The sequence below is a fragment of the Phocoena phocoena genome, chromosome 12, assembly GCF_963924675.1.
Source record: "Phocoena phocoena chromosome 12, mPhoPho1.1, whole genome shotgun sequence".
Lineage (NCBI taxonomy): Eukaryota > Metazoa > Chordata > Mammalia > Artiodactyla > Phocoenidae > Phocoena > Phocoena phocoena.
Genome location: NC_089230.1, coordinates 82,153,518 through 82,172,306, shown reverse-complemented (window position 1 = coordinate 82,172,306; position 18,789 = coordinate 82,153,518). Strand labels below are relative to the sequence as shown.

The window sequence follows — 18,789 nt, the reverse complement described above, 5'->3', positions numbered from 1 at the left end:
AGAAGCCAGGAGATTGAATTCAGGGAGAGACGGTGTTTTTAAAAGGCAGCGAACTTGATCCACACGACTTTTCAAGGGCTGAGTTAGGACTCACGTGTGGGAGCTAACAGGGGCAGATTGTAGTAAACATTTAAAAAAAGAGTATTCCAATAGTCAGAAATCTTTAACAGTAAAGTTAGCTATCTCAAGGCTAGTGAGTTCTCTGTGGCTTTAGGTTTGCCTACAGTGGAAGTGTGAGAGCTGTAGAGGAAATTAGTGACTTGGGTGAAGAATTTCAGCCTTAGAGTTTGAGAATGTCTAATGTTTGTCTTGACCCATGGATTTGTAAATAAGAGGTGTATTCCAAGGGAACTCCAGTAGTGAGTAGCTGGGACTCTGGAAGTGGTGACTGAAAAGCTAGGTGAACGTTGCTTGTATGTAATAATGGAACTGAAATTATTTTGTGACCTTGGAGAACACTAAGTGACATGACAGTATATGTATACATTAAAAGTATGTTAGACTACAGTTTTATTCTTCACAATAAATATACTTTATATTATATTTAACATTTTGCAGGGGGAGAAGCAGCCTTCATTGCGTTATGAATCTGGATTCCTGCACTTAATCTTGTTTTTATTGCATGTGAAGATGGTATTTTATTTACTAAAAATTTCTAATGAGAGGAGGAATTTAAGCAATTTCAAAGAATTTAAATGGTATATTAAGAGAGTTCGGCTGTAGAATGAATACTATTGCAACTTACACATGACAGGGTTTTGTAAATGCTACACCAAGTGGTCATTTAACCTGCCCACCACGTGGAGTTGTTGTGAGGGTCACATGTATTCATTCATATAAAGAGCTTAAAAGAGTACATGCAGTAAATGCTCAATAAATGTAAGTAGTTATTATTATTACTACCATTATTGATGAACAGGCTGACTAGCTTTTGGGTTGTGATGTAGCATTGGGCACAGTGCATGGCACAGAGCTGGTGTCCTGTAAGTGTTTGTTCATTGATTGCAAAGATGTCATGACCGTCAGAGCGTCCCAGCCAGGCCTACGGAACACGCTTCCATGTCGTGTCCTATTTCCAAAGTACACATTTCCTGAATGTCTTCCCAGTGCTTAGGCTGCAACTATTAAACACAATTTCTCATCCCTACATAAGGACCAATTTTTCCAGAAGATATTGGTGAAGGATAAATGCGAGTCCTTAGCCTGGAAGGCTTCCTAGTGTTCAGTGCATTTGAGTTGAATTTAGAAAGAATTAAAAATGAATGGAGAGGGAAAAGGAGGCATATCACTTTAAGTAAGAAATGTGGCATATGGAATGGAGACGAAAGTGGCAAAATGATGTTCCAGAATATTGAGATAGATGTACTTGAGAAACAGGCTCTGTTAGGAATTAAGAGGAAGAGATTAGTGAATGAAGGCGTGTGAACGAGGGACCCCGGAAGTAGACGGCGGTGTGTGTATTTGATGTGGGCGGGGATGGGAAGCCCTCTGTAGAATCTGTTAGCAGGAACAAATGGCACTTGAGGAAGACTGAATCAAGGAATAACGCCTAGTTAAAGGGGAATAGTAACACTCTCCCGGTCAGGTAAGTGAAAAGGGTCTTCATTAATTCTTTCATTGAAGAGAGAAAATGACTTCGGAAGTAGTAGACATAAATGAGAACGGGCAATTTCTAGACCTGCTTCAAAGGCATAGTCAGAGGACTCGATGCTTCATTGGCCATTAGGGAAAGTAAGCAGTCATAGGGCACCAAGACTGCAGACATCAGTGATGGGAATATTTAACTGATGACCAGGTAGACCTTGCGAGGTGTTTCAATCTAACAGGAGGGGGAATATGAATTTGGTATGTTAGTCTGTTCTGGCTCAGTTGTTAGAAAGGTTTTTAGGTGCATACAGATTTCAGACCTGATAGATAGTGGGAAGTGAGGGCTGGAAATGACAATTCAGGAAGCATCAGCCCATTTGAAGCCACAGTAATGACAGTCCTCTCAAGTCAAAAGGGCTTGGAGAATGTTCGCCCTTACCAGTGAGGAATGAAAAGTCCTAGTCACTTAATTATCTTTCCAAATCTCATACCTTTCATATTTTTTTCTAAATATCTGTTCATATTTTCTTCAGTTTGGTTGAAAGGGAGGAAAAAGTAATTTCCAATATTTTTTAATTTTCTCACTCTAAATGCCAAAAATGTTTAGAGCAAAAAGCAATCACATTCAGGTATTAATTAAAGTTCCTGTTGACATGCTCAAGTGATTTGGTTTCATCATATTTTAAGTAAAAGAAGCATCACGGCCTCTTGACAAAATAAAGACACATTCATTTACCATAGAAAAGGAATATTGCATATTTCTTATATAGAATGTTCTTTGTTTATAATAGTTCATGGACAATACACTTTCATGTCTGGTTGAGTCCAGTTTCTCTCTAACTTTCCAGGCAGGTGAATCAGTTGAGAGAGTAGTTATAATTAATTGAAAGCAATGCCTGAAATATTACATTAATGCCTTTCCAAATTTCATTTTTCCATTTTATTTTATCTGTTTAAAATCAACTTAAACCCCACGAAGGAACTATTATGGACCTTCTAGTAGGTATTTATTTAGCTATCCGGCTCCCCATGAGCAAGGAGAGTGAATGCCTGTGGAGAAATGGCATACAAAGAACTACCGAAAAATCATTATTTAAAGAGCTATGGTTTTGTGTTACAAATAAAAAGCAGAAAAATCGTTAGTTGTAAAGAAGCTCTGGCAATAATCCTTACAAATACCATTCATCTCCCTTTACTACCAAATTGCATCCTTTACCCTGGACATTTAACTGTAGATAACCATGATCAGACAACTCTCTATTCTTCTAGGACCCTGAAATGTAGCAAGAGGATGTGAGGTGCTAAGAACTTGAACTATTCAATTACAGTCCTGTGCCTTGTGCTAAAACGTGAATGACAATGAAATCATATTTTTGCTCAAAACAAAGCACTTCACAGATAGCATGTGGTTTTTGAAATGATGAGTTGTGCTTCTAAGAAGAAATGGTGATATTGTACAAACCAGTGTGTAACTTGGGTGACAGCAAGTGCCATACGTGACCTGTGACCAGATGACATGGCCAAAGGCATGTGGGACGCCTAGCTCAGCTCCTGACCCACTGTAGGCACTCAGAAATGTTAGCTGATATTACTTTCTGTCCTTTTCCTGTCCTGTTATTGCAGTTTTCGTATCTGACTAGGTTTCCATTTCTTGAAATTCATCTTGTTTTGCTGAATTGCCTTTTGGATTTAATGAAGACACTTTTCACTTACCTGACTCTCTGAGTGGTACTATTCTCATTTAACTTGGTGGTGTTATTGCTGATCCAACAGTCTCTCTCACCTCAGGCATTCAAGCCAGAGGCTGTTTAGGTGGAGGGACCACCCTCCCCCAGGCTTGGGATGGAGCCAGCAGTTAGAGCAGTGGTCCCCAGCTGGGCTGTAAGGCACAGGGGTTGGCTGTGAGGGGTATTAGGACCTATTTATGAATGGAACTGAAGTACTAAAAGCTGTCAACGATTTCCCCTTTAAGATAACCTTATGTTTGTTCCAAGATGTTTCCCTGATACTATCATTGTCACTCGCTTTTAGACCGATATGCCTTCTTTAGTGGAAAACAAAAATGGGTGGGGCTTTTTTGTGTGCAAACTAGAGCCTGTGACATGGTGTTCCACAGAGAAGTGCCATCATGGGGGCAAGAGGCGCAAAACAGGCTGAATTTCTGGATTCAGATGATGCTTCCTCTCTTGCTAGAGAAAATCAGATATCATTTTTTCTGATGTTCTCTCTTACTGCTGTGAACTGTCACTCCCAGTTGAGGTGGTGGTGGTGATTTTGCTTTTGCTTTTTTAACTCACTCTGAAACTAAAGGACCAAGTCTTCTAAGCAGGCTTCAGATGTGTTTACCTAAATAGCTTGAGTAGGCCTGGGTCAGTGGGAAAGAGAAGCAGAAGGAGTTAGAAATACGGCGGAGTCTGCTCCTCCCAGATCTGTCCAGGCTGCTTCCTGCAGGACGGCTGGACTGTCAGGAAGAAGGGAAGAGAGGCCCCTCGGGGCTCCACTCAGCAAGTGAAGGAGGAAATGGCCAACTCATTCCTGCTTGTAAGATGTGGTAGCCCTTCTCACTAGTGAAAACATAAATGCTGTTGCCTTGCTGCTGGGAGATGGGTGCTTCTTCGAGCCTTCTTCCCACCCCTGGCATAGGTAGGAGTGAGGAGGGAGTTCTGAGCAGAAGTCTCTGCCTCTAGGAGAAGAGTTAGAAATAGGAGGAGAGGTGGAGAGACGATTTTCACTCTCCAAAAGCTTCTCAAAATGAATCTCATGGAGCGTTATCCTGCAAGAATCTTTTCTGGGGGGAAATGGACACGACAGTTATGGTCCAATGAAAGGTGGCAATTTGGGAACAAATCCCCTACCTGTTTGATTGCCATCCCTCTCAGTCTCCCAGCAACTTCGTTTCCTCTCTAAACACCTACCCACTCCCCACCCCCGTGCCCCTCCCGTGTCCTCTGCCCCTCCCCGCATCCCTTTAGCTTCTGTCTTTCCCAAAGCAAATTCCCTCACCTAGAATTGTGCCCATAGATATAGAAAACCGTCTTCCCTTCCTCATGCCTCTTTTCTCAAAACCCGCCTTTTGTCGACATTTGAGCAATTATCCTCACTCTTTATTTCCACATCACCCTCTTTCCCCTCAACCATCCGCCTTTCCACTGGAGCTCCTCTCTCTTTACCCTTGGAGGGTTCAGGACCTGCTGGCTTGACACTATGGTTGCTTCCTGCCTCTGGAAGTCCCGTACTTCTCACTAGATAGAGGGTTTTTCTCCCCCTCTGTGGAATGCACAGAAGTCGTTCTCTCTTGCAGGTTTAGTGGAAGGTATTTTCTGGTGATCTTGATTTTTCGAAAGTTGTGTTGTATTTTGCAAGCAGCGGTGACTGTTGGAGAATGCACACAGATTAGTAAGTAGGAAATTGTCAACAGGATGGCATGCGGGGGATGGTAGCAGATATAAATCCAAAGGTCTGGAGAAAGAAACTGATTGTGTTAACAGAGAATAATAGCTTGGGTAAAAAGAGGTTAATTGGCCATACTGCTTCCATATTGGAGGCAATATTAGGACCCTGTAGAACTAAGCCTATAAGCATTCCAGAGACATAAGAGGTGATAAACAGGCAGGTGTGAATAACCCAGAAGACCAAGGACTTGACCTCTTGCCTATGATTTTCCTTCTTATCAAAACTTTTAAAATTTTTATTGGAGTAGAGTTGCTTTACAATGTTGGGTTAGTTTCTGCTGTATAACAAAGTGAATCAGCTCTACATATCCATATATCCCCTCTTTTTTGGATTTCCTTCCCATTTAGGTCACCATCTTATCAGTCTTTGAAAAATTTGTTTTTCCAAACTTTAAAATCACCCATTAATCTCTGTAGTGAATCTGTATCTTGTAATTACCTTTATTTTAGAATCCTATACTTTTGTGTCTGGTTTGGTGAATAACTTCCTGGCCTGGTTAAGGGAGGTTTAGTAGCCCTCGCCACTCGCTGTGAAAAATGGTTTCCCTTTTCTTATAATTAGGAACCTACCTTGCCTGTCCTCCGTGTCTTTTTAAAAATAAAAGCCACTCTTACGTAGCTTCTGAGGGTTCCCTGAATGTACATCAGAGGTGGACCAGGCCCTGATGATCTGTGATTAGTACATCTGGCTTTTCAAAATACCAACATCCACTTTCCCCTTCTGGTAGGGAATTTTCACTGTCTCATCTTCATCTTAGCGGTAACAGTCATCATACTGATTGGTTCACTGTTAAGTTGACATGAATATGCAATTTTTAAAATCCATTTTGTAAAATAACATTTTTCCGCTTTTCCTCTTTTAGTATTTGTAAGTGGAGATGAGAAGATCACTTTTGATGACCTCCTTTGAAAAACATTTTTGAAAAGATTTTTATCAATTGAATTATATGTGTCTTGCAAATGATCTTTTAAATTTTTTTCGCTTTCTTGATTCTTTTTCTTATATAAACTGTTTTTCTCTATACCAGATGACATGCCTTGCATTTCACATTCCCACTGGTCTCAAGGTCACTCTACATTTCAATTTAGCCAAACTGACACCCTGCTATCACCATTGTTCTCCTGATATATTTGGAGAATATGGTCTTGCAGTAAATACTAGAATACTGTTTCAAGAACACTCAGTTATGTGAGGTTATTTGAATAGCTTCAATAATGTACCTATGTCTTGAAATCAGTGATATTGAAACATATCAGAGGATACTGGACTCTGTAACTTCATGATTGATTTTTACTAGTTTCCATTTATCTTTTAAGTATTAATGTCAGAACGCTCCTTGGAATGATGGAAAGGACATTAGCTTTGGTCCCAAACAAACCTGGATACAAATCTTGGCTTCTTAAAATATCAACATTTTCCAATTATCACTGGAAAAATAAATTTCATCTCTTAGATCTTAGCAGTTTCTTCATCTGTCAAATGGGACAATCGCATCTCCTTTGCAGGGCAGTGTGAAGATTAAATAAGATACTATCTAAATATCTGTGGACATTTTAGTAGATGACAGTAAACAGTTTTTCTTATTTTCCTACGCTGTTTAGAAAAATCAAAAGAAAAGGGGATTAATTTTCTCTCTTTACTATTAAGGAATTACCTCATGTACAATTAATTATTTTAAAGTTTTATTTGATAAAATAGCAGTATACTAAATGTTAGATAGTGTCTCATTTGTTCAAAGCAATAATGTGACACTGAAGAGTCTTTTCCACTAAATAAGTCACTTTTTTTTCTTGTTTGGAAAGAGAATGACCCTCAGTCAAACCATATAAAAACAAATTTAGTGGATTATTCAAATCATAAAATGTGTTGATCATGGATTAATTTATATTTTACAGATATTTTATAGAAATATGCTGTAATCGTGCAAAAAAGCATTACCTAAATCTCTTGCAAATCACTGTGTTTTAGCATGTTAGAGTACTAACAGCTTTTTATCTTTTTACCTTATTCATTCATTTAACACATATGTAGTGAGTGACTATTACATCCTGCCCTGTCCTGGGCTCTGGGCCTTTGTCATTGAAGCAAACAGAGATCCTTCCTCCTGAGCAACTTGTATTTCAGCCTGGGTGGAGGCCCCAGGGAGGGGCACATGTAGTAAGTAGTAGAGCAAGGTGAAGGGCCCTGTAAGTCTGGTGGGGGAAGACTGTAGTCATAAGCAGGTAATCAGAGTAGGAACCACCAAACACTGATGTTTGAGCCAAGACAGCAGAGAGGTGAGGGGGTTGGTCTTACCTGTATCAGGGAGAAGCATTCCCAATGGAAGCAATGGTTGGTGCAAAGGCCCTGAGCAAAACCAAGCCTGGTACATCTGAGGAAGACCAGCAAGAAAAGGCCATTGCAGCTGGGGTAGAGTGAATGGGACGGGGAGTGCTGGGGAGGGGATAGTAGGAGAAGAACTCTGGGAGTTACAAGGCCAGACTACACTCTAAGGACTCTGGCATTTTTTGTAAGTAAACTGGGGAACTGCTGCAAGATTTTGAGCAGAGGAGTTATGATCTGACTTATCTTTCCAAGGGGTCTCTTCCAGGCAGCCAGGGAGAAGTCTATTGTGGGAATCCAAGGAAAAGACCATACTGGCCCCATCAGGATGGCCATGGGGGGCAGAGGAGGAATGGACAGACTCTGCACATTTTTGGAAAGGAGAACCGTTGTGATGGATTGGACACAGGTGTGAGAGAAATGAGGCTTTGAGTCTAAAGCTTTTGGCCTGAACAGCTAGAGAAACCTATTTACAATCAGCCAAGATGGTGATGGCCGTGGAGGGTCAGGTGTGTGGGGCAGGGTGGATTCCAGTTGGAAATGCTGATTCTGAGAGGCCTGCTGGAAAGCCAAGCAAAAGTGTTGTGGAGACGGTTTGATGTCAGGAGTTAGAGAGGGTCAGGCTGGAGACAGGAATTTTGCAGATATTTGGGTCCTCTTGGGTAATGTCTTGTGGAAGAGGAGTCCGGAGCGCTGAATGAGAGTTTTAGAAGCAAATGGCTGCTTACAGAGCCCCTGAGGTCTCTTCTTGCCCGTTTTTCCTTGTTTCTGTGTTTTTGATCAGAGATCAGCAAATTAGAAGATTGTGTATTTGAAAAGTGTTTCATTCCCTCAAGCACACATACACTTCCCCCAGCACTGTTTATTGTCTCCATCAATGACAGGAGAAACCCGAGTAAACTCCCAAACCCAAAAGATGTGAACAGAAATGCAAAGGTGGCATCATCTATGTGACAGCTCACTGCCCAGTCACTAGACTCCTGACACTGTCATCAAGTTCAGTTGAGTTAAAATTTCATAAAGTAGTGAGATTTTGTTTGTTTGTTTTTTAGTTTTTTGCAGGGAGGGGGAGGCAGAAGGGGGGCTGGTGACTGCAGGCACCAAAATGGAAACTCAAAAGAGAGAAAGTAATTATGTAAATTGTGTTTTTCGAAGGCATTGAGAATTTTTCATTCACATACTCTTAAGTCTCCGCAAGCACATTTCATTCCTGTCTGGGGGGATGAAAGCGTTGCCACGGCCTCATCTGCGGGCTTGCGGCCGGGCAGGTTTCTCTGAGCGTACGTGCAGGGAAGAGTGGGCAGTTGGCAGCCGTTCAGCCTTGATTGCAGTCATTCATAAAACCCAGCCGCGCGGAGGGCGGAGTCAGGGGGAGCTTCCCTGAGATGCTTGCAGGAGGCCTCATTTGCATAAATCCTCAGTGTTGCTTGAGTGGTGAGGGATGCTCACAAGAGCTTCCAAGGCTGTGAAGCGTCCACCTCTGATAACCCCCTGAATAACTGAAGATGTTGCAAGAATAAGAGGTCACCACCTTGGACTCCTGGCCTCTCCATCCATAACCTTTCTGGGAAGTTGGCATTGTGGCCTGTCTGTGGCCTCCTTGAGTCTGGCTGAAGGAATAAATCATACGTAAGAAAGACCCTTGATCACCGCAACCTGCTGACGTAACACTCTTGTGTTTCTTAAAGTATGAGGGGTCCGTGTTATTATAATAAGTCTAATGCCTGGGAGAGAATGGAAACTGCTGGAGCTGAACAGTTTCCACATATTACAACTGGCAGCACCATTATGGTTTATCCCTCAAACCTCAATAGGCCAGACACAACAATCCAATTACAACTTTAAAGAAATGCTCATCCACCCAGGCTGACAAAATTCTGAGGAGTGCATTGTATTATTTTATGTATCTTGTTCTGAGTGTAGGATTTTTTTCCCTTCTCTTTCTCTGGAAGCAATTTCAGCTAAAAGAAGTCAAATTAGAAGATGTAGGAATACATATTGCCATAGTTTAGAGCTCCCTCAAATTGCTTGAATAACTAGCAATCTGAATCAATCAAACAGCTTTCTCCATGAAAACAGATTCAATAGCTAGCTACCTCACTCTGGAACTGAGGTTAGGATTATAGGTCAGTATGAAAAATATGTTTTTAAAAAATAAAATATATTAATTTAAGTAAGTATATTTTTAAATTAAGTACATTTAAATTCTAAGTATATTGCTTTTGAGTATTGATGTGTTTATTCTCATTATCCAATGAAACTTTAAAGTTCAGAAATGCAAGTTTTTACTTAGAAGATTCTATAGCATGTGCAGACAGGTGAAGTATGCCAGCTATTATAGTTTTAAAACAAGACCACTGAGTACTTGAGATTAGATGAGAATTTCCTTACATAGACATGGTCTTTCACACACACACACACACATGTGTTTTGCTTAGAAACCTACCCTTTATGCTGGCTGACATTCCACATTTATTAGGAAAGAGTTACTTAAAAGGATATTGAAGGAAAACTCTAAGTGACAGATTTCTTTTTTTCCCAAAGCTTTGTCTAAATACCTGAATCTTTAGGGGAAGAAAAAAAAGAAGTGAACTAAGACAGAGGTTGCATATGGTTTCTCATAGATACAATTCTTCAAAATTTTTTCCAAAGTTGGTGATATTTCCGATATTTTCGCAAACCAGTGCATGTAGATTCAACATACCGCGTGGGCTGTTTTTAGTTGAGTGGGAATTGCTAAAGATTTCCCAGTGCTATGAAATGTAACTTCCTGAGCGCCGTACTGGTGTAAGTTATATTAACATTTCAGAGCTGAGAAACCCTGGGGTATTACTTCTCCCTGGCAACTGCCTGCTTGAATGTTCTCTGAACCCTGCTGCCTGAGTGACCTTCTCCTCCTTTGACTGGTGACCAGTCCATTAAGAGTTTAGCACTTGCACTAGACAAACACCGTGTTTCTTTCCTTTGAGCCCAGGAGGGAAGGCTTTGAAATGGCCCTGTTTTCTTTTCTCGTCACGTTACACATTGATTTCTAAGTCTCACTTGATCTTGTTTGGAATGAGCTCTGTGTGTGTGTGTGTGTGTGTGTGTGTGTGTGCACGTTTCCATGCATTGTGTCCACGATGTTTCCCTGTATCATTTCTTTCAGAAGTGGAGAATTTTGCTGTGCAGCTTTTAGCTCTGAGAAAGCAGTTTATCTGCCACTGCCTCACCCCTGATCCACTTCTGGAATAACATGACTGGCCTTAAACATCAGCAGGGTAGTCAAACCTCCAGGGGCAGTCAAAGCTGCCATGAACGTTAAGAACCAGGTTCATGGTTGAGAATGCTGTCTCCTAAGGGGCTTTTCCAGGTAGCAAAGTGTGAGATGTAGGGCCCCAGCTTTATGATCAGGGCTTCCCTATTCAAAGCAAGGTTTGTTTCTAAGCTTTTGAAGTGAAGGAACATCTGAGCCATCCAAGGACAGCCTCAGAAGGGGATGTTTTCTTATTTATGCCAATGAATCTCTCCAGCACTCTGTAAGCCCTGTTGACATGAGGCTAAAGGCATCTCCTCTTGCTGCCCTTTGGAGCTGTGATCCATCCTCTGCATTTATTTATTCTTTGATGGAGAACATAAGACGCAAAGACCTTTTCCTGTTTATTTTCACACTATGCAGGTATCTTCTCTATTTATTTTACACACACACGTACACACACTTTATTTATGCACATTTCCTTCTGACTCTTCCTCTTTTCTTAGCTTGAAGGGATTTTGAACTTGGGGGGTGTCTTGAAGGCTCTCAGATCTCTTTTTTCATAAAGAGAAAGACCTGTGTATGATAAAGGGTGTGAAACAAGAGTCCGTGTCTTTTAGTAAAATAGCCAAAGCCACAGAACGTCCTGCGCATTTTAAACACAACAGCCGTTCCTATGTTTAAGCTTTCAGATGTCTTGGTACAGTGAGGCCAAAGCTTTCAGTACCCTTGCTCCTATGGGGAAGGCTGCTGACGACCATTTTATTGGTACTAAAAGGGAAATCCAATACCGAGGCCAGCACGGACTTCATCTGGGTGTAACTGAGCTCTTGGAAGCCTGAGTTGAAGGTTTCCAACCCCCAGGGCTTTCCAAGGACTCCAGGTTAACATTAAGGGGTTTGCAAAGAGTTTCCCTTAGACTTGTTTTCAGTACCGTGTTTAATTTCCAGATGTTTCTCCCCGTTTTATAATTAATAGTGCATTGTGCTGTCTATCATGCGCCCCAGGTGTGTGGTCAGGGACATGGTGAAGCCTGCTGCCTGCAAAACCCCAAGAAATGTTGAACACCAGCCCCACCAGCCTTCACCGTGAGTATGGCATTGGTTTTATTGACTGAAAATGTCTCTTACACACATCGCTGGTTACATATGCATTCATTTACACTGCATGCGGGTGTACAAACTGTGGCTCCTCTGGGGTCTCTAGGGGGTAAAAAGCTACTATTGAATTAGATAAAATGATCTGGAAACAGGAGCTCTGTGTATCAAGCATCTTTATTAAGTGCTGTTTCTAATGTCATATGGGAAGCATAAAGCTAATTAGAGGAAAGAGACACATTTTTTAGGGCTCTAGGGTGCAGAAATTCTATACATTTTGGATTTAGAATGTATGTGGATCGGAGCCTAAGACTCTAGGAATATGGAGAAAAGGTACAGAAAGGGCTACTTTCCTTGTTGTGAATAAGGGAAGTGCACAGGTAGTTCATGGCCAACCTCGCACTGGGTCATTTAAAGGTAAGGGACAATCTAAAAGAGGGATGGCCCACTGGTTTTGTTTTTGTTATTGTAACCCCGAGTGTGGATACGTGAAGGGTTAAATGACCAACCTAAGGGAACTAGAGAAAAAACCAAATAAGTAAACTATGTTGAAAATGTGGATTTTGATGAGATGAAACTTGAAGAGCTTTAAAATTCTGCAGAGTAGCAAGATATAGTCAATCTTTTGAAAAGAATTATGCTCCTGGTAAGAAAAATTAAACATTTCCTGAAAATGTCTCAGCAGTGCTGTTATAATAGCCATTACAGCCAAGTAGTTACTACCGGGGAAATGTCTCCTTCCAAGTTTTTTTGCAAAAGCCATTGAAGAAATGTGTCTTGAGAGTGATTTTCTATAGGTTTTTTTAGCTATCTGAGAATTCTTTGAAATAAAACCAAAATAAAGTAAGAAGATTGTCAAAAGGCTATGAGAAGAAAAGTAAATTTTTGTTATTCTTTTGCTATGTCGTTTTTATTCCCATTGGCAAAGACTGAAATTAAATACGACGTTTAAATGCTTATATTTTGTATGTTACATACAATCACAGATTCAAAATTATTTATGTTTTAGGATAAAAAATTTTGGTAAATAAATTTCAAGAGGCTCCATAGATGGGTTATAGACTTTATCTCAATAAGTATACTCGAATATTGTCTTCTACATTTAGTCAGTACTTTTCAAGGAATACAAATAATTTAGATTTAGCCACAGTAAAGATGATTTATAATTACATTTTTTAAAGTTCTAAGTTGGAGGAAGAACTCTTAATGATGTTGCCATTTTTTTCTATAAATGTTCTAGCTATAAAGCCTTTTTCCTGGTGGTGGAACTTTGGTTGATAATTCATAAGAAATGTAATGATCCCCACTTTCCATCTTATGTTCTAGGCATTAGAAAACATTTTACTTATATTAGGATTCAAGCAACTTTGGGGAAAGTTCTTTGAGGAATTAAAGTTGATTTTAAGATGTGTTTTATTCCACATATTGAGGTTCCATTTTAATTGGTCCCACTTATTCCAATGTCCACTTAAAACTGGAATTATGAGATGTGAAACAGCTATTGGCATCCTTGTCAATGAGACTTTAGATAATGTTTTTTCTTACTTTGTTTCTGCTCTCCGTAGACTTTAGTTGTGGAAATCTTGTTGTAACTTACCATGCACCTAGTGGGACTTTCCTGGTGGCCCCTCTGAATAGAGTGGCTGAGAAGAAGCAGCTGTCATCTTGCTGGATCCTCTTTTCTGACAATCCCTTCGCTCACCCTATTTTTGTTTAAATTATGATGATGCACTGATGGATTTTAATTAGTCAGATTTGCACTGTGTGTGTGTTTATATAAAATATGTATTACTTACTTTGGCAGAAGTAGGGATAATGGAATATGAACAGGATGTGGACACAGCTGGAGACAAGCAAGTCAATTAATGGACTATTGCAACAGTCCAGAGAAGGTCTTGACCTACAGGAGTAGCAGAGGGTGTGGGAAGGAAACATTTCAAGAGCTTAGTAAGAAGGCAAACAGGCAGTGCTTAGTTGTCAATTGAATATGCTTTATAAGGAAAGAGCTTAGGGGGCTGTCATTTCAATGGTTTTGTTGATTGAGGACTGCCAGCTGAGATGGGGAGATAAAAAAGCAAATCAGGCCTATGGGTAGCTGGGCAGTGAGGAGTTCAGGTTGTGATATGATGATTTGGGGCACCCGTGTATTACCTAAGGGTACCTGTCGAAGAAAAAGTTGGGTACATGAACCTGAAGCACTCAGTTAGCTGGGGAACTAGATAACATCCACAAACGGTACAGAGTTGGAAAAAATAACAGAGCGCCTGGGTAAAACCAATGCTTAAGGAGTAGGTAAAAGAAGAAGCTCCCCTGGCTCAGCTGAGAAATAGTGGTCAAAGAAGCAGGAGAAACCACGGTGGTAGAAGGACTCAGGAGGGATGCCCAACAGTAGCAAATGGCACAGAAAATCAATAATTTAAGAGATAAAAAAATGTGCATTGGATTTGGCCACAGAGGCGTCATTGGTGGCATTTGACGTAGCAGTTTTAGCATATAAGTGGGTGGAAATACTCTATTTCTATAGGTGTGACGAGAAAATGAGAAGTCCGGAGAAGGAGATGTTGATTGTGCATAGTGAGTAGGAAAACAGAGATAGATTATTAGTGGGTGGATAGGGAGTAGGGTGACTGTACTTGGGTCACTTGTATCTTCTATTTTGCAAGTCTAGGTTGATGGCTGCGCATGTCAATATACTTTATATTTTGATAACTGTGTGTGTAAACTCCCGGAAGATTCTTTTTTCAGTTATTAAAATGTCACGTATTTTAAGCATGCTGCCTAAGTTGTCATCACTTAATCAAAGTAATAAATATACTAAAAACATTAGTGGAGTTCAATAAATTGAGTTTGATGGCTGCTATTCCTCAGGTATAAGATGCATAGATAAAGCAGTTCCTTCCCAAGTTGGGGGCAGCATTACATAATCCACTCAATGGTATTACTACATGATATCTGCAACACTAGAAGTATGTTTAAAAAAGGGAAAATGATTCAATCTCTTTGGGGTTGACGGGGTCAAAGAAGGACTTTCAGAGCCTGCGACGGTTCATATGAATTTTGAAGGATGAGTAGTTGACTAGGAAGCAGTTTTAGAATACGGTCTCCAGAAGGAGGAAACAGTTGCCTGGAGGCCCCGAAACATCAGCTTGTGGGGGATGATTTACAACATGTACTCACTGCTGGAGCCTGTGAGCGTCCACGTGTGCGTATCTGTATGTTGTCTGCTTGTGTGGGTGAGAGTGCGTGTGTGACGGATGGTGAGTGGGAGAGAAGTAAAGGATTCAGAAGGTGCAGCGCCGACATCTCTGAAGAAGAGGACACTGTTCTAACTTGGACGACATAAGCTACATGTTGGGTCTTGTCTTTGGTTTTATTTTTAATACAATATTTGAAAGTTGACATAACATTATGGGGTTTTTGAGTTTTTCAAAGTGATCATGGATTTTAAAAGTCTGAGAAACGTTTGTCTACTCATCAATTCCAGCCATGGATGGAAGCAGGTCTAAGCAGGAGAGGTAGGGGGTAGGACAGATTTGAGAATGTTTGCCGGGTGGTGTAATTAGGGTACAGTGATTCATTAGCTGTGATGATACAGCAAAGTGAAGAGGAGATAACTCAATTTATCTCAAGAGATTGAGTGGATGTGATCATGTCAGGAAGAGAGTTAATTTAGGCAGTAAAACTAGTTTAGATTTAGCATTAGATGTATATATTAGTGTCCAAAGATATCTCTGATTGAAACATCCAAAGACAGTTGGCTATTCATACCTCAAACTCAAGAGAGACTTAGATGAGTTATACTAATTTGTGAACAATTACTTTATAATAAAGCCATTAACATAAATGAAATACCACGGAAAACTATACTCGATATTTTGTAATAACCATAAGGGAAAAGAATTTGAATATATATATATATATATATCTGAATCACTGCCATATAGGTTGTAATAACCTATAAGGGAAAAGAATTTAAATATATATATATATATATATATATATATATATATATATATATATATATCTGAATCACTGCCATCACTGCCTGAAACTACTACAACATTGTAAATCAAGTATACTCCAATAAAAATAAAACATATTTAATAGAAAATATTTTATGATAAATTTAATTTAATTTCAAAGTTGTTTTACAGAGCTTAAAAAGTATGTCTTCTATAAGACTAATTTTATGTCTCCAAAAAGTGAATTTTAGAAATAACTTCATTATTAAAATACTTTTAAAAAAAAGAAGTAGCACAGGGAGAAGGTGTCAGTTTGAAGGAAAGAATGGAAGGGGCAGGATAGATAACATCACAGGACAAAGAGAAAAGGAATTAAGTAAATTATACAAAATCAGAAAAGAACAAGCTTGTCTCAGTTTTCCTGGAACTTTCCATGTTTTACTGCTGAAAGTCTCATGTCCTGGGAACCCCTCTCAGTCCTGGGAAAACTGGGATGGCTGGTCACATTAGAAATGCTAAAGTTGGAATGTGAAAGCAGAAATCTAGAAAAAGAGTATATAGCCAAGGGAAAACTGTGTTTAGAGAAACAATGTTTACATTCCTGTGGACAGTGACATGATCAGGAATGACTTGAATCCAGAGAGGTACATAGATCATATTTCTGTTCGGTCTTTTTTTGGTTTTCCTTTGTTTTTGTTGGTGATTGACTGCTTTTCAAAATTAAGAAAAAATTAATATGCCATACATACAGTTCACCTTTTCAAAGTGTAAAAGTTACTAGCTTTTACAAAATTGTGCAACTATCACTACTATGTAATTTCAGAATATTTTGATCACTCCAAAAAGAAACTTAATATCCACTAGCACTATTCCCTATTCCCCTCAAAACCCAGCTTCTAGAAACTAACCTACTTTCTGTCTCTATGGATTTGCCTATTCTGGACATTTAATATAAACTGAATCATATAATATGTGATTATTTATGTCTGTTTTTCATCATTTAGCATAATATTTTCAAGATTCATCCATGTTACAGCAAGTATCAGTACTTCATTCCTTTTATTGCCAAATAGTATTCCAATGTATGTATATACCACTTTTTAATTTATCCATCTGTTAATGGACATTTAGATTGTTTCCAATTTGTATGCTGTATAAAGCAACTTTTAACATTTATGTACAAGTTTTTGAGTGGACGTACATTCTCAGTTCTCTTAAGTATAAACCTAGGAATGAAATTTCTGAGTCATTTGGCAACTATATGTTTACATTTTTTAGGAACTGTCACGCTGTGTTTCAAAATAGCTGCACCATTTTACGTTTCTACCAGCAATGTAAGAGGATTCCAATTTCTCTACATCCTGTCAACACTTGTTATTGTCAGTCTTTTTAGTTATAGTCATCTTGTAGGTGTGGAGTGTGTGAATGGTTATCTTATTGTGGTTTTGATTTTTATTTCCCTAATGAATAATGATGCTTAGTATCTTATCGTGTGATCTTTAGCTATTCGTATTGCTTCTTTGGATAAATATTGATTTAATCTTTTGTCCATTTTTAATTGGGTTATTTGTCTTTATTGTTGAGTAGTAAGAGTTTTTTTAATGTATGATGGATACTATATCCTTGTCAGATAAATGATTTGCAAATATTTTCTCCCATTTAGTGAGTTGTCTTTTCATTTTCTTGATAGTATCTTGAAACACAAGTTTTTAATTTTGATGAAGTTGAATAGTTCTATGTTCCATTGGTTACTTGTAGCTTTGGTGTTTTATCTAAGAAATTATCAAATTCAAGGTCATAAAGATTTACCCCTAGGTTTTCTTTTAAGAGTCTTAGTTTTAGCTTGTACATTTAGGTATTTGATCCATTTTGAGTTACTTTTCATATATGGTGTGAGGTAGGGATCCAATTTCATTCTTTTGCATGTGGACATCCAGATGTCAAAAAGTGGTGATTGCAGACATACCTGTCTTGCTCCTGATACTAGGGGGAAAGCTTTCAGTCTCTCTCTATTAAATATGATATTAGTCATGGGGTTTTAGTATATATTCTTTATCAGGTTTAAAAAGTTTCATTCCATTTCTAGTATGTTGAGTGTTCATAACATGAAAGGATGTTGGATTTTCTCAACTGCTTTTTCTGCATCTATTGAGATAATAATGTGCTTTTCTGTCTTTTATCTTATCAATATGGTGTACTGCTTTATTTTCATATGTTGAGACAATTTTGCATTCCCACTTGGCTATCCATTTTATTTGTTGCTTTATTTGATTTGCTAGTATTTTTGAAGATTTTTGTGTAAGTATTTATAAGGGGTACTTGTCTGTAGTTTTCCTGTGATGTCTTTGATTTAGGTATCAGGGTGATACTAGCCTCATAGAATGAACTTGGAAGTATTCCCTACTATTCTATTTAGGAAAAGTTTGTGAAAGATAATTTTTCATCAGATGTTTGGTAGACTTCACCAGTGGTGCCATCATCTTCTCTTTGTAGTAAGTTTTTTTTAAATGCTTATTAAGTTCCTTCTTGTTTGAACATTTATAATGGTTCTGTATCATTGTGTATGTATGTTTAGGTAACTGTATCATATGAAATCCCCACATCTTCAGAACAACTAACATTCAAAAGTCAGTTCTATTTAACTCTTGAAGCTTTCATGATTTGAGGTTATAGATACTTTTGCTTTCTAATTTTCAGAAAATAAACAACATTATCTCTCTCTCTCTCTCTCTCTCTCTCTCCTCTGTGTGTGTGTGTGTGTGTGTGTGTGTGTGTGTGTGTGTGCAGGACTGATTTAATCATATAAAAATTACCAGTGTAACCTCAAAGTCTAGGTTCTGTGTAGTTAAAGACCAATCAGAAAGAAAGTTAGTATCTAAAAGACCTTGTAGATGCCAGTTCCTGAATACAGTTGAGATTCTTTGGTTTGAGTTTCTCTGATTACCTTTAGAAAAACTGAGAAACTGGTTTTGATACACTGTTTTTTATTTTTACCTATTTTTCTTTTGTTTTGTTAGTTAGATGTCTGTAAGTCCTGTAATTAATTATCAATTTCATTCATTTAACAAAAAATGAATTTATGTCTGGGTAAAAATTCAGATTGTTGAGTCTCAGGATTTTCCTTGGCCACTTG

At 38.8% G+C, this 18,789-nt stretch overlaps 1 protein-coding gene across 1 annotated transcript in view; it reads left to right on the top strand.

Annotated features, from left to right (window-relative positions):
* Positions 1-18,789, top strand: part of RIMS1 (regulating synaptic membrane exocytosis 1) — a 480,052-nt gene that overhangs the window by 61,751 nt on the left and 399,512 nt on the right. Inside the window, exon 2 of the mRNA XM_065888884.1 lies at positions 11,605-11,685. Within this exon, the coding sequence (XP_065744956.1) occupies positions 11,605-11,685 (81 nt within the window). The remainder of the gene's footprint in view (positions 1-11,604; positions 11,686-18,789) is intronic.